This window comes from Marmota monax, unplaced genomic scaffold (genome assembly GCF_021218885.2).
Source record: "Marmota monax isolate L192 unplaced genomic scaffold, Marmota_monax_Labrador192_F-V1.1 WCK01_AAM20220418_F8-fsc00395, whole genome shotgun sequence".
NCBI lineage: Eukaryota > Metazoa > Chordata > Mammalia > Rodentia > Sciuridae > Marmota > Marmota monax.
Window position 1 is genome coordinate 412,055 of NW_026693011.1, and position 20,883 is coordinate 432,937.

A 20,883-nucleotide genomic window follows, 5' to 3' on the forward strand; every position below is an offset into this window, starting at 1 on the left:
GTTTATAGGAGGATGACCACCATGGACAGCCCTGTGGACAGTCTCCAGGAGACCAGGAGTAGAGCCACATGGGACCAGCTTCCCACCCCTCAGTATTGATATCAGCAGAGAATCCTGATGCACACACATCAATGTCCCAGCAGCACAGCCCCCAGCAGCCAGGTGTAGGACCAGCCAGGTGCCATCCACACAGGAGTGGACAGAGGAAATGAGGCCTCTGTGCCCAATGGAGCTTCCAGCAGCCATAAGGAAGAGAGAATGATTGTTACTTCCTAAAAATTGTACTGAAGTGAGGAACATTTTTTTCTGGGAGGAAAACGTCAGACTCACCAAGAGAGTTGATGAAAGACGTTGTCACATGTGACAGTTAGAAACAGGGAAATTCCCCAAACCAACATCAAGGGCTCTACTGGAACCTCACAGAAAATAGGAACAGAGGGGAAAAGGCTCCTCAGACAACCCCCTGCCCCGTCCTTAGGAACCGCTCCCTGATCTGAAGAGAAGAGACCAGAAGAAGAATCTAGTCCTCAGAGGAGAAGCATCACAGGGAGGTGGTAACAGGGGAAGGCAGGTCACAGTGGTGGGCAGGAGTGACACATGGGCCAGAATCATCTCCCCGCTGCAGCAGAAAGAGACAGGATCCTTCCCAGTGGCCCTGCATGTGAGCCCAAAGTCAGGCTGGAGAGAAGCTCAGAGGAAGTCCCCTTGGGCAACCCCTGCCCAGACTAAAATCTGTCAGGTTTCAGAGCTCAGGTGCAGATGGAGGCAGGGGAGCAGGATCCTATCCAGAGAGCAGCCCAAGGAAGCAGAGTGAGGGGATTCAAGCACAGGGTGAATTCAAGGAATCTGGTTCCTTAGGACAACCATCTGGTTTGCCACAGTCCGGCTGGGCAAAATAACTGAGAGGTGACAAGCAACTTGAAGGTTGAAGCGGGAACTGAGCAGGAACTCAAGGTAGTGGGCACCTAAGGTAGCAGGCACCGCTTTATTGCGGAACAGCAGAGGTATATATATACCTAACTGATTACACACAGCTTGACTCAATTAGCATCATCTAGATACAGCAATCAGCCAATAAGGAATCTCCATCATCTTAATGGCTCTGTGGCATTGCCTCACAAACCACACTCCACCTGGCAAACTGCCAGGTGCCATCTTGACTTGATCGCAGCCCTCAACACTGGTTCACGTAGGCTAGTGATGGACACACAACAACAGAAACCTCCAATAACAGAGCTCACAAGAATACCATGATATTAATAGAACACCTAGGAGAAAGTTAATGTAATTTCCAGAAAATATAATATTTTGCAATAAAACACATGAAACCCAACGACATGCCTGTCTGCTAGCATAAAGGCCAAGCCAGCCCATCAAGGCAGGACACTGAGATCAGAGGAGAGGACAGCAGAGCCACGGAGCAGCCTCAGCAAGGTGTGGGAAAGACAGCAACGTAACCTGAATGCTTACTCAGGTTTTCCAACATGCCTTCAACTGTCAAGTCCCTAAATCTAATTTATATAACTACATCCTAATATTATACTCAGAAAAGCTGGCTAAAGCGATCAAATACACACTGTGTGCAGGTGAGGGGCGTCATGGTTAGGGAAAGGAATCCTGCATCCACCTGGGCTCTGGAAGGAGCTGAGTGAGGCCCCCAGAGCAAGTCCTGAGGTTTCAGTGAGGCTCAGGAGACAGAAATGAAACCGTTGGGGAAAATAAACAATTGGGAAAATTCTATGTTTACCAGATTTAATATCATTTTTGTTCACTAATGAAAAAGTGTTGTACAAAATATGATTATTAGTTAGGTACATATAAGAACATCAGAGACATAAGGCAAAGGAAATCATTGTATTTGTATTTGGTATGAAAAGAAATAGATAATAATTTGAAAGATGTTGATAGGTAGAGAAATTTTATATAGAAAATACAGGCAGGAAAGGGGCTGGGTTTGTGGCTCAGCGGTAGAGTGCTCGCCTCGCATGTGTGAGACCCTGGGTTAGATCCTCAGCACCACATAAAAAAATAAACAAGTGAAATAAAGGTGTTGTGTCCAACTACAATTTAAAAATAATTTTAAAAAGAAAGTAATAAAATGCAGGCAGGAAGAAAAGACTCTTCTATAACATTTTATTTGTGCATCTATGTATACACCAACATCAACCACATAATTATTTTTTTGATTTTTTAGTTATACATTGGCATAATATTTTTATTTTGTTTATATTTTTATGTGGTACTGAGGATTGAACCCAGTGTCTCACATGAACAAGGCAAGTACTCTGCCATGGAGCCACAACACCAGCCCCCAAACCACGTAATTAAGTAGAATTATAATGCTCAAATAAAATATTAAAACTTTGTAAAAATATGAAAGAATTATTAATATAGACAGAAATAGCTTTCATTGTTATAAAATATAAAATCAGTTTTATAACTGCCATCAACATCTTTTTGGAAAATATACAAAATTATTTAAATATTATGGGACGAACCAGGAGCTGCCTAGGAGTATTGTGGAACTAAACATTGCTGATCTTAATTCTCACCCAGACTGGACCTGGACTCTCAGGAAAGGGAGGGCACTGATGTGAGCAGGAACAGAGCCCAGGTGTCCCTGTCTGTGATCCAGCCACAGTGTCTGGAAACCCAGGGAGGCTACAAGCTGCCTCTCCCCAGCAGCCAGTTTCCCTGGTTCTTTTCAGGCTCAGGTCACCTCACAGCAAGAAGGAGTCATAGTGGTGCTGGGCAAAGCCTGTCTTCAGGATCTTGAGGCCAGTGGCAGAGCCAGTCTGCACCTCCCACAGGCCATGCAGAGCTGACCACCCTCCCTCATGGGTCTTTGCCAGGGGAGCCCCTTTCTCTCCAAGACTGCTCAGGTCATCCCTGTCCTCAGGCCATACACAGCTGTGGGGTGTGGGTGTCCCAGAGCCTCATCACGAGAGATACACAGATAACATACCCTAAAGTTCACTCTGAATTTATATATGTCTGTGCAGTTTGATCAGGTTTAGGACTGTTCTTCAGCATTTGTCACCTAAGTCCATGGGCATTTGAGACCAAAAATGTGGATTGTATCCAACAAGCAGTTTTACTGAGCCACTAGGAAGGGAGAAATTATGGCAAAGGCACAGAGCTGGAGAACATTAGGGCAAGAGAAATAAGAAATGCTCACAGAGCCAGGGTTGAGTGTTTTCTCTCACATGTGGAAGCTAAAACAAATAAGGAGAATAAAGGGAGGTGGAATCCAAGACAATAGAAGAGATCAGTGGAGAAGACAGAGGTGACTAAAGGTGAAGGAGGAGGGACAAAAAAGGGAGGACAGGGAGAAGAAAAGGCAGATACGAATGGCCAATTCTGCACATGTGTGAATCCTGCACATGTAGGAATGTACCACAGTGAGTTTCTCATGTAGATATAATTGTATTGAAAAGAAAAGTACCAAAACGTAGAAGGAAGATCAGTAGATGAAAATTGTACCAAAACGTAGAAGGAAGATCAGTAGATGAAAATTAAGATGAAGGAGGAGAGAAGGAAAGAGGAAGTAATGAAGCTGGAAAGAGGCTTTTATATTCAATGAATGCATATGACTATGGTAATGGCACCCCAACAATAAGGACAATTAGGATGCACTAAGGTTAAAAAAATTGCACACAAAAAGCAGGATTCATATTTTCATAGAAACCAAACTTTAGTACTGACAGCAAGTCTAGGGAGCTCCCCTGGGAAACTGGTAAAAGGGAGGCCCCTTGATGCAGAAAACCAGCCTCCAACTGTTTCTGCACCTGCTCTTGGACTGACCCTGAGCTCCCTGTATGCCAAGTGCCCCCTGCTGGCCCTGGGCGCCCTGCAGGGGGATTTGTGTCTGGGCTCACACTGAAGTCCCCACACTGTGACTCTGGCACAGTAATAGGTGGCCATGTCCTCAGGTCTCAGTCTGCTCATTTGCAGGTAAAGGGTGTTCTTGGCGTCCTCTCTGGAGATGGTGAATCTGTCTTTTACAAATGAAGCGTATGCCACGCTGTAACTATTAGCTTTGTTTTTTATACGAGCAACCCACTCCAGCCCCTTCCCTGGGGCCTGGCAAACCCAGCTCATGTAGTAATCACTGAAGGTGAATCCAGAGGACCCACAGAAGAGTCACAGGGAACCCCCAGGCTGCACCAGGCCTCCCCCAGACTCCACCAGCTGCACCTCACACTGGACACCTGCAAACACAGAGGCAGCCTGGTCAGGACACTGGCACTCATCCACTCTCCCTCTCCCTCATGTCCACTCACACACTCAGGATCTCTGGTTCTCCATTCATTACCTTTGAAAACAGCCACCAGGAAAACCCAGCTGAGCACACTCTCCATGGTGAGCAGCTGTGTTCAGTCCTGGTCACTGAGTGGGCTGAGCTGGGAGTCCAGGGCTGGGCTCCTGTGCAGAGCTGCAGGGTCAGGTGGGCTGGTTTTGATGAGCAGAAGGAGGATCTATTTGCCTGTCCTCCTGCTATATAGCATCTTTGGGTAGAGGCCAAAGACATATCTGTGCTCAGAGCAAACTTGAGCAAGTAGGAGATGGTTGGTGGCATTTTATTCATGAAAGATTAACTCAGAAATTTAAACATGTTGTTCATACTGTCCAGTAAGATGTAAGTTAGAGGATTAGCCCAGCCTCTAGACATGTACATCTCTCCTCTGCTTCCCTCTGTTCCATGAAGCAGCTCAGAGACAGTGCAGGACAGGGCTTGTGGTGTCTGTGGAGCCACTTCTTGTATGAAGAACAGGGTGTGCATTTGCTCCATCCAGTGTCCATCTAAGGACCATGAAGGTCATGTGGTTGACAGTCCATCTTCAGAATTCTTGGCCTCTTCTCAGCTCACTGGGTCTGCCTTTTGCTTCCCACTTCCCTCTGCACCTTTGGCTAACTTGAAGCAGCTGTACTGATACATAAGAACTTCCCAAATCCCACAAATACATGGATGCTTAATGGAATGTGAGCACAGCTATGCTATCATCCACACCAACACAGCAATAAACACAGGTTGTAGCTTAGGTCCCAGGACCCTCATCCTCTCAGGCTCAGTCTGTGATGGTGCAGATGAGGAAAATCCTTCAGCTGTGACCACAGATGTGGAGGGCTCAGCTCACCCACCTATCTCCTCTGCTCTGCAGACCCATGTGCTGTAGCCCCATGCAGCAGGTCCCACCACCACACTGTCAGGCAGCAGCTACAGTGTCATAGATGCCAGGAGCATCCCTGCAGTGCACCTGGATTTGGGCTTCTCCTGTTTCCTGGAACAAAGTGCATGGACACTGTGCAGCCCTCCCCAGCCCACCTGTGAAGCTCCTGTTCTGCCTTGCCTGGTCTCTGGGCCTCTCTGCCTCTGGGTATGTCTGATTGGGGCAGAGCAAGTGGAACCCAGTCTGCTCATTCCAAAGTCACTGCTGCTGTTCCTCAGGTCAGCAGACACTTGGTCCCTTATCACCTGGGCAGGATCTCAAGTGTAATCAGATATTGTGCTCCTTTGCCTGTGGTTCTAGAGGCATAACTAGTGCAGGAGCAGCCATGTGCTGCACACTGAGTCAACCAGAGAGACAGGTCCTCTCAAAGGTCCTGAGCTTAAGCAGAATAAATCAAGTGAGTCCCTGTCCCTGGTAGGCCAGCTCCAGGGTGGCTCCCTTTGACTAATAGATACGCAGTGGCTCTCTGTCAGCTCAGGCAGTCACAGGAGAAGGAAGGTCACCTGGTGGAGGTACCCTGTGTACCCTTCATGGCTCATGAAGATGAGATACCCTTGGTTCCCCAGACATCACTGTGAGAGTGTAACTGCACGGCTGGACACCAAGTCACAGAGCTGTGGACTTTCCTGCACTCTCAGACTCAGCAGAGGAGTGTCTCCTACCTGGAGCAGTTGGTTCCCATTCAGACTTGATGCATTTCTTGGAGGCCATGGTTGAACTTCTTCTCCACCAAATCCTTGTGAAATTTACCATGTTTTATAAAAAAAAAATAGACTGGGCATTTAGCAGGTGATGGGTATTATGGCTGTGCTCTATGAATGGAACAAATATCACTCTAAAAGGCAAATTCCCTTTGGGCTGTTAGAAAGCCTTCCTGGTATGTTGAACCCCAGTATGATCCCAGCATAAATCAGGGGGTCCAGTCCCATCTGCCTCTCTTTGCCACCTGCCTTCCTGCCATGTAGTGGTGCAGCATCAGGAGCCCTGGTCAGGAGCAGCACCTGGGTGTTTGCACCCTGGTCTCCAGAACCTGCTGCAGCACAGCTCTCATTGTGCACCCTCAGCCTCAGGAGCTACTCAGAGCAGCACAGACTGGACTCAGCACACACTGGTGCTTGGACTTGAGGTGGGCATAGTAAACATCTAAAGAGGTGGACGCAGCCCTGGGTAAAGGGTTGGTCTGTGCCAATTCTAATCTGAGAGCTAGAATAGCCACCCAGCAGCCAACATGGAAAGCAACCATGGAGCTTACTCTTCAGACACACAGGGGTCTTCTATCCTCTGAATTCCAGAGGATTCCCTGGATAGCCCTGGGGCTCAGGCAGAGCTTGGTTCTAGATATAGCTCCTATACAGAGTTCCCCTAGTTCCTTGGTTAGAGGATCTCTGGGAGAAGGTCCCCTAAGGCCCCAGTGCTGTATGTCTGCCAGCTGCAGGGTCAGCTTGGAGGGTAACAGGCAGGAGATGCCACCCTGTGCATCATGGCCTGAGGACTGCAGAGTCATAGGGTAGGATTTGGAGACAGGACCTCTGCCAAGTGTGCATAGCAGGTGAGATGTGGGGTCCAAGGAACTTGCTTTAACTCCAGTCCCATGATGTTTGAAGCAATTTTTATGATCAATAATGGAATCCTGTATGGGGTAGATGGATGAAAAACATGTGCCATGTATAGAGCATAAAATATTTTAGAGGCAAGAAAAATGGCTTCCTTTCCCTCCTGACACTGGGCATGGCCCTGGAGCACATGAACCTAGCTGAAATGAGTCAGGCAGAGGGAGACCATCACCACACCATCCCTCAGGTGGGGAAGCTACTGCATCAGGTCCTGGAAAGAGAGAGGACAGTGGCCCCTGGAGATGGGAAGGTACAGGGAGGGCTGGGGTGAGGGTGGGTGGTGAGGGCCACATGCAGAGAGGGCCCTGTCCTGGGGCTCTGCAGCTCACAGGGCACCTGTGGCCCACAGCCAGGCTGTGCTTCACAGTGACTGGGGCAGAGCAGCTGGTGGGCTCCCCACACCCAGGAGGGACAGGTGATGGACAGCTGGGTGTGCACAGCCTGGGACCCATCATGGCGCCTGGCACCCTGTGTCAGAGTGCTATCCTCTGCCTCACTAGAGCTAGGTTTCAGTGTAATTATGAAAATACAGCTGGAATCACAAGCTGTTTCTCTAATGGACAGAGATGCTGATATTCTTAGTAATGTTGGTGATTAAAACCATCACATGAGAAAGACAACATATAAAACATGAAACCTTATTCAAGTCCTTCAAAACATATTTCACTGTAAAATCCCTAAATCTAATTTATATAACCAAGTGCAAATTTCCTAACCAGAAAACCAGGCTTCAGCCATGAAATACAGAGACTCTGCAAGTCACAGGTGTCATGTTTAGAGAAAGGTATCCCAGTACCCCCCAAGGGTCAGGAAAAGCTGAGTGAGGCCCCCAGAGCAAGTCCTGAGGCTTCAAAGAGGATAAGGAGACAGAAACTAAACCCCAGGGAAAATAAGTCTTTGGGGAAATGCCCTCTGAATGCCTGAAAATATTATTTTTGTTCAGTAATGTGAAAATAATTGTAAAATGCATGATTATTACTTAGATATTTGTAAGGCCATCAGAGATATACAATCATTGAAAATGATTGTATTTATAATTTGCATAAAGATAAATTAATAATAATTTGAGAAAGCGTTGCCATGTATAGAAATTTCACATACACCAAATTCACAGAAAGCGATTTCTCTTCATAAAAATTTGTTTGTGCATCTATGAATATGTCAAAAGCCACATTATTTTGTAAAATTATAATGCTTAAATAAAATGTTAAAATACTTAAAACTTGGAAGTATTACTGATAGAAACAAAATATCATTAGTTGTTATAAAACATAATACTTTAACTTTACAAATTACTATTTTTGCACAGCCTGGGATCCATCATGGCACCTGGCACCCCATATCAGGGTGCTGGCCTCTGCCTCACTAGGACTAGGTTTTAGTGTAAGTACGAAAATACAGCTGGAATGGCCAACTGTTGTCTGATGGAGAGATGCTGACATTCTTAGTGATGTTGAAAATCAAATAACATCACATGAGAAATACAACAACATGTTCACCTACTTTATATACAGAGATATAAAAAATTGTGGTATATATGTGTAATAAGAATTGTAATGCAAAAAAACAAAGTACATGTATAAAAACATAAATTGGTGTGACATACTTTATATACAAAGATATGAAAAATTGTGCTCTATATGTGTAATAAGAATAGTAATGCGTCTCACTCTTATGTATTTTAAAAAAATAAAATCAATAAAAAAGACAACTACATATAACACATTGTATCTTATTCAAGTCCCTCAAAATATATTCCACTGTGAAATCCCTTAATCTAATTTACATGACCAGTGCAATTATAATAACCAGGAAACCAGGCTTTAGCTATCAAATACAGACTTTTCATTTTAGGGAGTCATATTTATTTAACATGATCCCAGCATCTACCAGGGCTCAGGAAAAAGCTAAATAAATCCCCAGAGCAAGTCCTTAGGTTTTACTGTGACAAAGGAGACAGAAACTAAACCACTGTGGAAAGTAAACCTGAGAGAAAATGCCATTTGAATGCTGATAAAATATCTATATTGTTCACTTAAACACACACATAAAAATGTACAACATACTATTATTAGTTACATATTCTTAAGGACATCAGAGACATACAGCAAAGGAAATCATTGCATTTTTAAATTTTATTTTAAAAGGAAAAAAGTGTCTAGATAAAAACAAAAGTCTTATGTGGTAAAGTAAAATTGTAATACATCTAAGTAAACAATGAGGATCTAATTAAGTAATAAATAAATGTAAATAAAGAGTAAATTTTTAAAAGTTTGTATGTAAGTAAATTGGTTATATATAAGTAATGCAAGCAGTTAAAACTATTCAGGGTTTTCCCCTAAAGTCAAATATTAACATACTATATAAATCCAAAGTTTAATCTCTATGTTACAATGACAAGGATTTCTTAAAATGTTAATTTATTCCTAATATTGTGTCTGTTAAGTTTTATTCTCTAGAGCAACTAGTCTTAAGGAAACTACAGTTTGTACAACTCTGGTTAAACAATAACTCTTATTATAGAGAATTGTACTATATTATAGAGTGTAGATTTTTCTTTAAAAAATATAAAAACATCAATGTAATTGTGATATTCTTCATTACATATTAAATGTGTTCATATTTTTCAGATATACAAGTCTTTAAAGTAAAAAGGTTTAAAAGAGCATTTCATAAAGCTTCTACTTTCCAAACTAAAATTGTCTGTAATGGTAATTTTAGATTTACAAAAATAAGCAAATTTTATTGGGAATTTATTTATACACTGAGATAAAATATAAATGTATTTTTAAAAGATAACAAGAATCTGATCTGTTTAAAGGTAAATATTATAAAACATTATGCCACTTCTCCCCACAAAGCAAAATTTAAAAGCTCTCTTAGCCTTTCCTTGATTCATTTTTTAGATGTGATGTCATATTTTGTTAGTAACATTCATATAGACTCAAGAAACAATATATATAAACTTTATAAAATGATATCAAATAAAGAGATAAAAATCAGCTTCAGAACTAAAACACTTTACCTAAGATTTGTGAAGAGTCTCACCTTACCTGAGTGAAGTCTCTGCCTTCCATCTTACCACATGATAAAATGGCTCCAAATAGGCCAGACTTTAGCTCTTTTAATGTTATATTTGAAAGACTGATTTTATTGTAAAGATTACTATAATCTCAAACAGGGGATATAGTATATAACTCAGCCAAGGTTCAAAATTATGTACAAACTAAATATGTTTTTACTCTTATTAATTTAACTTTGTATTTTTCTTATTAACTCTAGAACTGTTGCCTGCTTTTAGAGGTACTGCTTCACATACACACAACCTAAGTTTATTGGAGATATTAAATTATCTTGTATAGACAGATAGTAATTAAAAGGGATAAAAATAATTGTGAAATTATAAACATTAAAGTTAAAACCAAGTACTCTTACTGTATGACTAATAAGAGTCACTTGCTAGATGTTTAAGAACAAGGCTTACAGTTAAAACAAAGGGTCCAAAAACCCAATATTTGGCTCTTACCTCTAATATCACCCACATCCTACACAGGGGATGAAGTCAGGGTCACTCCACGTGAATTGCGCTGGCAACTAAAAGACCACACAAATACAGAAATGCATTTTGAGCAGGCCAGGGATGACTCTGAGACCTTAGTTCCCGTGCAGCAAGGCAAGTGGAGAAAGGGAGGCCAGAGGCAAGAGAGCGAGCACACCCTGAACCCTTGTCTTTATTTAGGGGAAAGACATTTGATAGAAAAGTCCACCCAAATAAGGAAAGGCATTATGTTAGAGCAAAAATGGGAGTATAACCCAGTTCCATTGGGAGACGCTCAATTTCAGAGCTGCACTTTCTAGCCCAGCAAAGGTGAGGTCCACCTGCCTCATACTGTATACTAGGCCAGTTTCACACCTTCATTACTCAAGGCTAAGAGGACATGCTCAGCTCCTGTTCAGGACAGCCACTGACATATCCCCTTTTTGCTTTGAAAGACTAAATTATGAGCTGTTATCTTGAGTTTCTGGATTCTTGTTTGAAGGCACCTCATCCTATTGTCACAATACAAAAGAGAATTAATAGCAAAGATAACAGTTCAATAATATACCATGCAGAACTTTTCAATATGTTTCCAGGATTAAAGCCATTTAATTCTTGAAATATTTGATCAGCTAAAGATGTAGGGTCCAAAAGATCAATTTTATTTATTTATATTTTTATATATCTTGAAATAAGATGATGTAACTCCAAAAGATGCAGGCTATTATTATTGTCCTGTTAAATACCCAATAGATGGTCTTTAACCTTCTCCTAGTTCCATTGGGAAGCATTGTAATTGGCAGCAGTAACACAGACATATTTATAGCCAGCATGACATTTGAGCCTTTCCTTGAACTTTAGAGTGGAGAGCTCATTACCAATATTTATGACAGTAACTTCTAAAGCATTTAGCTTAGTTTCAATCTTTTCATCAATATTTACCTGATTATAGAGGGCCCTGATGTCACATTTCTCATGACTGAAACACTAAGGGTCACTCCAGGTGAACTGGGCTACACGGAAATATTCACACAAGAGACAGTGATACCTTTTTTGAGGGGTCCTGTGATGGCTCCTCTGACCTTAGGGGTCCATGGAAAGAGAGAAAGAGAGAACATGCTTAATCCATTTGTTGAGAAGAAGCCATTCAAATGAGGCAAGAGGTCAGGTTTCAGGGGGTTGAGTCTAGCTTTGTGATGTCAGCTGTCAGCAGGTTGACTGACATCTAGGAAGGCCACACCCAAAGACAGAGCAAGAGAAGGGGACACACAAAGGGAGTTTCCATGGAACATTCTATCCCAAACAGGGCAAAAGAGTAGGATTATAAAAGAATAGGTGAGTGTAACTCAACCCCATGGATGACACACCTACACCTGAAGACATGCCTTCTACTTCCTGGACTGGGACAATGCCCAAGTCACAATGAAATGTAGTGATTGATCAGAGCCTCTTGCTTCAGGAATGGAAGGTGGGGGTCATTCAGAGCAGCTCCCCACACTCTGGAAGTGTTTTGCGTCAAATTACTAAGAAAATGTGCATGCTGAATGTTCTGAGATATGGCCACTGAGGCTGTGACCAGAGAAGCAATGAATGAAACCGAAGCAGCCACCCCAAATATTATGAGACCAAGAGCTTGCTTAGGTCTGGTACACTGGGCAGGCATTTGTAACACTGTAGCACCAGCATCAGCATACCATGGTTCTGAGGTGTTAGCTGGCAATAGGACAAAAGAGGGCTGGTGAATTTCCAGTGTTTCTTTCCCTCTATTATATCTGGTGACACAATTAACAAAATTGCATTTTTTACAAGCTACAAAATATTTATCAGTCTTTCTCTTAACTCTCACATTTCCAGTATTTAAAACTTAAAAAAGAGATTGAACATAGGTCTGCTTGTACACCTTGTACACAGTAAAATACAAAAATTCTGAGGCAGCAATCAAGCATCAAACATCTTTCTAGATGCCACCCTTGCTGGAGGTCAAGATATTACTAACAAAGCCTCGAGGGGTTATGACACCCTTGTGTAATTGTCTTTCCTCAATTCTTAAGGACCAGTCTAAAATGCATCCACTATTTCTAGGCACTATGTTGTACTGGCAAAGTGTTTGAACAATCCATCTACTTAGGGAAGATGTCAAATTCTATTGCAGAGCAATTAGAACAGTGAGGTATTGGCAGATGTTCTTCAGATATGACTGGTCTGTTATGAGAAAGTCCTAATTTAATAACTGTTCTAACATATGGCTTTGAGTTTCTAGGACCCCCAGATTCTCTCTTTTCCTCAAAAGGTACCCTTAGACAGCATGTTTATTGTGGAACCAACATATAGGTAGCTGACCACTATAGCCAGAACAATTAAATCCAGTCACATGGCTGGGAGGATTATGGGTATCTGTAAAACCTCCTATTATTTATGAGTCATTGGTAAATACTGGGATAAATCTTTCAGTCCACACCACTCAGTGCACTAAAGAGGGATCTAGAAAATATGTTCAATATTTCTTCCTGTACCACTCTATTTACCTGACAGCTCAAGAGAGCTTGCATGGTTACAAACAGCACAGCTGGAGACTTTGTTCTTCCTTGTTGCTGAGCCATCTATTCAGCCTGTAGCATTAGGTTCTTCAGCTGTTTCCATGATGGTAGCTTTACTGTTGGGTCTCTCTAGGCCTTCTTCATCCCCCTCTTCCTTCAGGTAAATAGGGTGGTACAGGAAGCTTCATTTTCTTGCTGGGAGCCAAGGCTGACATCTCTGGATTGATCTTTAGCCCTTTGAATCTTGGATTTAGGTTTTCTATGTCTAATGACATATTCAGGTACCCAGGTAGGATAAATTTTCTGGGAAAATACAAGCATAACCTCTACCCCCCATTATCACTGGATCTGGTCCTTTCCATTGACTTGTTTGTAAATATTTCCACAAACTTGGCCCAAGGGATCTGTTGCAATGGAAGATGTGTTGCTCAGCTACAGTGTGACCTTCAGAGTCACAATTTTTAGAACAGTTAAAACAAACAAAGTATGATTAAGGATATTTTGGGGGGTCTTATTTCCCCCTTTCTGTTTTTGTAATTGTAGCTTAATAGATAAATGATCTCATTCTATAATGGCTTGACCTTGAAGGTTATAAGGAATAACTGCTTTATATTCAATACAAAAATGATGGCAGAATTGCTGGAAAGAAGAACTAGTATAAGCTGGAGCATTGTCAGTTTTAATCTGCAAAGGAAATCCTAATGGTGCAAAAGCAGCTAGGCAATGAACTATTTTATTATACATGATCTGTTGTAAAAATAAATCTAGAATAAGTATTACAATGATATGAACATAACACTATTTGCCATATTGAGGGATGTGAGTTACATCCATTTGCCATAACTGATTTGGTCATAAACCACAGAGATTAACCCCAGTTGGTAAAGATGAAAATATGGTAAATATAAGATATGTATAACACATTGTGGGCATTTAATGAACAATTTCATGAGCTTTCTCTCTATTAATATTAATTTTTTATGTAAAGTAGAAGCATTTTGATGATGCAAAGAATGTGAGGCTTACACAAAATCATATAAAGACATTTAGTAACAAAGTGCAGTAAGTTTATCGATCTTATTATTATCTGATGCTAAAGGACCTGGAAGGTTTGAATAAGCTCATATATAGCCTATGAAACACAGATGGTGATGCATTTGAATTGTCTTTTGTAAAGTATGGAACAAATTAATAACTCTTGTTATGGTGTACCTAATAGTCGATGTTTCAATATTTTTGTAACTCCAACTGCATATAAACTATCAGAATAGATATTGATTGGCTCATTTGAAAAATGAATTAAAGCAAAAATGAGAGCTTGAAGTTCTTCTTGTTGTGAAGAAGCATATGATGTCTGTATTATCTCTGTATAAGCACAGCTATAGAAACCTGCTTTACCTGATCTTGACCTATCAGTAAATACTGTTAGTGCTCAACTATTTGTTGAGCCTATACAATTTTGGGGAAAATAAAGGTAGTTACCAAGCAAATTGAATAATTTTGTCATGAGGGTAGTGATTTTATATTTGACCAGGGAAATTTGCAAAATCTATTTGCCAAATATTAGAGGCTAGGAAAAGCCAATCATTCTGTGGAGTAGAGAAAGGTACAAAAATAACATTAAGTTTTGACCTGACCATTTGTAAAACTCATGTTCTCCCTTTAATAACCAACTGAGCAATAAAATCATGAAATGGGGTCAATGATTTTTGAGGAGAATGAGCTAGGTGGAGCCATTTAATAATTCCCAGTGATTGTCATATCGCTCCTGTAGGAGTATGAGCAGTGGGAAATGTTAACAGATACATAGGCTTCTGTGGGCTAATTCTAGTAAGCTGGGAAGTTTTAATAGCAAATCCAACCTTTTTATGGCCATCTTTGCATCTGTTGTAAGTTGAAAAGGAGAAACTGGAGAAGGATCCCCCTGTAAAATCTGAAACAAAGAACTCAAATCTTCAGAGATTAGTTTTAAACTTGGTCTCAGCCAATTGATATCACCTAGTAACTTTGGGAAATCATTAAGACTGTGTAAACCATCAACTCTTATTCATAAGTTTTGAGGAAAAATCATGCATCCTTCAATTTCATTACCTAAACATTCAAAAGAAGAGGTCATTTGTACCTTCTCAGGTGCTATGCATAAGCCCATTGCAGTAAGTGAAGTTTCTAGATGAGCAAAAATTTTTAAGAATACATTTGGCCTAGCATGAGCCAAAAGAATATCATCCATATAATGGATGACATATGCACCAGGGAATTCTTTCCCTACAGGAGCAATAGCCTGAGCTACAAAGTTCTGACAAAGGATTGGACTACTACACATACTTTGAGGCAAAATTTTCCAGCAAAATCTCTTAACTGGTTGTTTGAAATTTACAGCTGGAAAACTAAAAGCAAATTTCTTACAATTATCTGGATGTAATGGTGTAGTGAAAAACAATCTTTTAAATCCATTACAATTAAATAATAATCAAAAGGAATGACTGTAGAAGAAGGAAGTTCAGGCTGTAAGGCTACCGTTGGCTTGATAATACAATTAATTGCCCTAAGATCTTATAATAGCCTCCATTTCCCAGATTTTTTTTTTCTTAAACACAAAAATTAGAGTATTCCAGGGATTACAAGTAGGCTCTATATGGCCAACTTGAAGTTGTTCTTGAACTACAATATTCGCTATTTGAAATTTCTCCCCTGTTAAGGGCCACTGACAAACCCAAATTGGCTCTTTTGTAAGCCAGTTATTTTTTTCTGCTGTTTTTTGGGGCCAAGGAGAAAATCAGTGCTCCTATCAAAATTTTTGATTGAGTGAATTAAATTGTCTTCACTGAGGAGACTGAGTCATAGACAAATAACCTTCTTGCTGATTCCCTTCAAATCCTCTAGGAGAAATAAATCCTTGATCAAGTATATGGAATTTGAAGTTATTAATAATACATCCATGCTGCTTAGAATATCTTGACCCCCCAAATTTACTGGCAATGTATCCATGACATAGGGTTTAAAGAGTCCTTAATTATCATCTTTATCTTCTCATCCAAAGTATTGAGCACTCTGAGCAGGTTGCAAAATTTGACCAATCCCTTCTATACTGGCAGGTGCAATATTTAAAGGCCATTTTCAGGGCCTGTACCTGCTGGAGATAATTGATTTATCTGCTCCTGTATCTATGCCTTTGACATTTTTATGGTTGTTTTTAAAATCCAATAGAGGGTACTCTTATCTAATCAGTTGAGGTCAGTAGGCCCAGTAGGGGAACTCAGGATTTGGAATTCCGTCTGGACAGTCCCTAGATTTCCCTTTATAGAGCAGCAAGGCAAAAAAAAAAAAATCTGTTCAATTATATTTTTTGGAGAAAGCTGAATAATGCAATTTGATTGAAATGTAAGTTTAATCTCCCCATCAAAATTTGCATCAACAACACCTGGTAATACCTGAATACCTTTCTGAATCAAATTGCTGCATCCTAGTAATAAACCTATCGTATCTGGCATGGTGGCCTACAAATCTCTGTAAAAATTAGTTTGGGGCCTATCTCAGGAGTTAAAATTAGCTCCATGGCTGGTCAGAGCTCCAAGGTCTTGGCCTTTGGGCCAGAAACTTCTTGAGGGATTGTAAGTTTGGGCTGGTTGGGCTAGTGCATAAAGAAATTGGGCCAGGCATGATGACATAGGACTAGGAGCCATTGGCTCCTCCTTCTGAGTATACTTCAATTCCCTTACTGTTAGGCAGGGCCAGCCTTGCCTCCTGTTTCCCAGTGGGGCCATAAATGGAGACTGGCCATTTATGACATTCTGGCCGTGGCCTCCCTATGCCATGTGGTTGCCCCTCCAATGGTGCTGCTGAAAACCATGTGAACCTCCCTGATTTCATGGCAATCCATAGACCCTAACCCTGTATCCAGCTTTTCCACAATTAAAACACTGCCTCTGAGAATTGTGTCTCTTGGATGGAGGTTGTAGAGCCTGTTTTAATGTCCCTGCAATTGTGAGATCTTATAAATGCATGGGACTTACATAGGAACAGAAGTGAATAAATTCAGAAATGTCCCTTTCTTAGGATGTGGCTATATTATCTCTTGAGAAATATAATTGACATTTTCAATGGTTAGTTGTTTGACCAGTACCTCAGAACAATTAGAGTCACCTACTATGCAGCTAGCAACCTAATACAGATGAGCCATAAAATCCAAGAATTTTTCCTCTTGTCCCTGTTGTATTTGACTGAAATCTAAGATTTTCTCTCCTTTAGTAGGTAGTTCCCTCCATGCCCTTCTAACATAGGCACTAATTTTATTATAAACTTCCAAATCATAGTTTAATTGCTGTCCCAAATCAGTAAGCTGTCCTGGCCCCATGAGCATCTTGATCAGTCACAGGAAGACCACTGGGAACACTGGATTGGGAGAGACACTGGGAGGGGAAGATGTGAAGACCTTCTGAGAGAGGAGGCAATCCCCTGAACCATGAAGTGTTCACACAGCTCATGTGGTGGCACCATGCAGTACATGTCATTGCACAGAAAGGGCCAACAACAGGCAAGACTGTGCAGCCTGCACTGAGAGAGGGGACTCCTGACAAATCATACCTGATAAGGAGACCTGAGTGGTCTCCAAGGGGAGGAGGCTTCTCTAAAACAACTATGACTGTTAGTCTCATGAGGATCTGCCTGGGAGGGGAGCTCAGGACTGGGGGCCAAGGTTCTTTCCTTCCTCTGCACCTGCTCCTGTCCTGAACCTGAGCACCCCCTGCTGGCCCTGGGTGCCCTGCAGGAAGATTTGTGTCTGGGCTCAGATTGAGGTCCCCTCACTGTGTCTCTGGCACAGTAATAGGTGGCTGTGTCCTCAGTGGTCAGGGAGCTCAGCTGCAGGGAGAACTGGTTCTTGGACATGTCTCTGGAAATGGACACTCGGCTCTTGAGGGATGGGCTGTAGGCAGTGCTACCATCAGAACATATTCGACTTATCCACTCCAGCCCCTTCCCTTCAGGCTGACGAATCCAATCCCAGCAGTAACCACTGGTTGTGATGGAGAATCCAGAGATGGCACAGGTGAGGGACAGGGTCTGTGTGGGCTTCACCAGGCCAGGTCCTGACTCCTGCAGCTGCACCTGGCATAGGACACCTGGGGACAAGTACAGTCACACCCTTTCAGTCACCTGGAGTCACAGTGTCCCCATAGACCCAGGTCTGACACTGAGGACACTCACCTTGAGGAACTGTGACCAGGCACAGGACAAGACCCAGCAGCCTCATCTTCTAGACCACACCTGCCTTCCCAGAGACCTCAGCCCTGTCTGAGCAGAGAGCTGGGAGCTCCCACAGCCCAGAGGGCCTTTGAACCCAGAGAAGAAGGAGGCATTTGCATGTGGGTGAGGCTCTTCTTATATATGGAGAGGCTGAGGTCAGGCTGCACAGGTCCTCTGTGCTCCTGAGATATGTCCCTGTCTGGAACCCAAGTGGAGCTTTACCTGTAAGAGGAGAGCAGGTGGTTTCAGGGGTGCTGGAAGGCTATCAGAGGAGGAGCCTGTAGGGCATGATGTAACATGTGGGGCATGTGCATCATAAAGGAGGAAACCTAACTTGATGTAGGGCATGCAACATGTGGGGCATGTTGCATCAGAAAAGAGAAAAACTAACTTGCTACCCACTTCCTGGTCCTGGGGCCACATGTGGCTAAGATAGCACCTGGCAATCAGCCAGAAGGCATTGCCTGGGTGGTGACAAAAACTCAGACCACCTCTAGGATAGGCTAAGAACCCTTCCACCCTCGTGGACAGCTCCTGCCTGTAGGATGAGTGTACATGTGAATTCCCCCCACCCTGCTGATCTTTATCCTGATTGGCTCCTGTACATTATATTAGCTGTGTGTGTTTTCTCAATAAACTGTGATCCTGCTTTGACTGGTCTCCCTGAGGCATCTGATTGTCCTCCTGCGGGGGAGGGCTGGGTGCCAGTGATCAGTTGACCCTTTCCTTTCTTGGTTCATCCTGGTCAGGGCGTGCTCTTCCCAATCTCTCCCACAGGTCAAGAGGGAATGGGGCGGGGGCTAAAAACCCCGACAGGAGCCCATCTTCCTGAGCCCAACACCTTCTCCCAGGACTCTTCTCTCTTCCTGATGCCCAGTCTCACTCCTGCCATCCACTCTGGCTCTGGGTGTTGAGTCTTCATGTTTGAGCCCATCACAGCCCCTGCTTTCTCTCCCACTTCTCTCTAAACATACATATCATTTTTCTATCCCAAGAGTACACAACACTGCCACTTTGGTGGTTTTTACATGAGGTATAGCCTTCCTCATCTTCTATACTCCCTGTTATCCAGGACACACAAGCAAAAAAAAAAAAAACAGTAAAATTGGATACAGTATTGGGGCTGGGGTTCTGGCTCAGTGGCAGAGCACTTGCCTGGCATGTGTGAGGTACTGATTTTGATCCTCAGCACCACATATAAATAAATTAAAAATATAAGTACATCAACAACTAAAAAATATTTTTAAAAAGATTGGATACAATATTTGCTCTGACTTTTGTCACATATGTGATGGTGAGCATTTGTGAAGAGAGAGAGAAATTCTGTCTAAATGGCCCAGTCCCCAAACTGTGCATCTAATATGAAAGTGTTCTCTCTCTAAGTTCAACTCTCTCTTTATGTGCAGGGATTTTGTTGGATTCCAACTCATCACCTCACCAGAAATCCCACGTTAGGAGAATAATTCACAGGATATCCAGGTCCAGGATGCTCCTGTCCTAACTCTCAGCTGTGATGACCACCTGCCTTTAAGACTCTAGCCCTGTCCTGTCCACAAGTCTCCCTTGGAAATGTGGTTGCAGATCAAGTGGCCAGCCCTGCTCTGGTTTCAGGGAACAGTGTCTATTCTCCAACATCCTCAGGAGGAAGGGTGGAGGGAATGATGGGGACACTCCTGCCACAGGGAAGGTGGGGTGCAGGGCTGAGTAGTCAAAATGCTGCCAAAAATACTGAGTGTACCTAACAGCAGTGGGATTAGGACAAGACCCTGCTCTTTGAAGTAAGGAAACGTCTGACCAGCTACAGTGCTCAGTCCTTGCCTTACCTCTGCACATCTCCATGATACCTGTGGTGGTCCTTTCCTGAGAGCATGAGACATGCTTCCCAGCCCATTCCTGTGCAGAGCACAGTGTGCATGCCTTAACTGGGTTGTTCTGCAGGTGAGCACCAACCTGAGTCCCATACCCCCTGAGCCCCAGGTGCTGCCCTCTTCTGGATCCCCTGTGAGTTCAGAGGTTGTCAAGGGGAAACAAGACCTCATGTGCTCAGTGCAGACAGTGATCCAGGGCCCTGAGGCACTGCATCTCTTCCCCTCATCGGTCCAAGTGTCCTTGCAGTGCCCCACAACCCAAGCACCATATCAGTGCTTCCTGATTTTATTACTAAGATACTGTGAGTCATGAGCTTAAGGGATATGTCAGAGCACTGTGGAGAGTGTGGCCTGGACAGCACCTTAATCCACGCTGTCTGTCCCCAGGCTGTTCTCGACAGTAGGAGGAAAAAACCTCAGTGTTCCACTTGACAGGTGGGAGAAGTGCATCATGCTAATAAACTTCATGTGCCTCATTTTATTAACTATTAACTCCATAATCTTAGGAAGCTCAATTTTCTGACCTGTAGATAGTACTAATGTTCTCAGAGTTAATGCATTCACCATGCTCTGTCGCGACCCCTTGCCCACAAGGAAGATGCAACTCGGGAATCTTCTTTCAACAGTTTATTTAGGCCCTTGATATTTCTTCTTCTCTCCCTCGGATGCCCCTTCCAGCCTTAATAAAGCATCCCAAGCCCCAATGCAAAGCTGCCGCGTGGAGCTTTCTCACAGGGTGGTGAAAAATCATGTGCCAACTCTCCCAGATAAGAAGTTGTTTGTCACAGACCACAGCGGAGCCAGTGTCATCTTGTAATGGCGACCATAATCTGCAGAAATGGCAGAAGCGGC

At 42.7% G+C, this 20,883-nt stretch overlaps 1 gene segment (V, D, J or C); it reads right to left on the minus strand.

The window, feature by feature from the left end:
* Positions 1-16,481: 16,481 nt before the first annotated feature.
* On the minus strand, positions 16,482-18,255 carry LOC124098403 (immunoglobulin heavy variable 4-30-2-like). The segment is given in 3 exon segments: positions 16,482-16,550; positions 17,726-18,039; positions 18,125-18,255. Coding segments are annotated over 3 exon segments (429 nt in total).
* Positions 18,256-20,883: the final 2,628 nt, after the last annotated feature.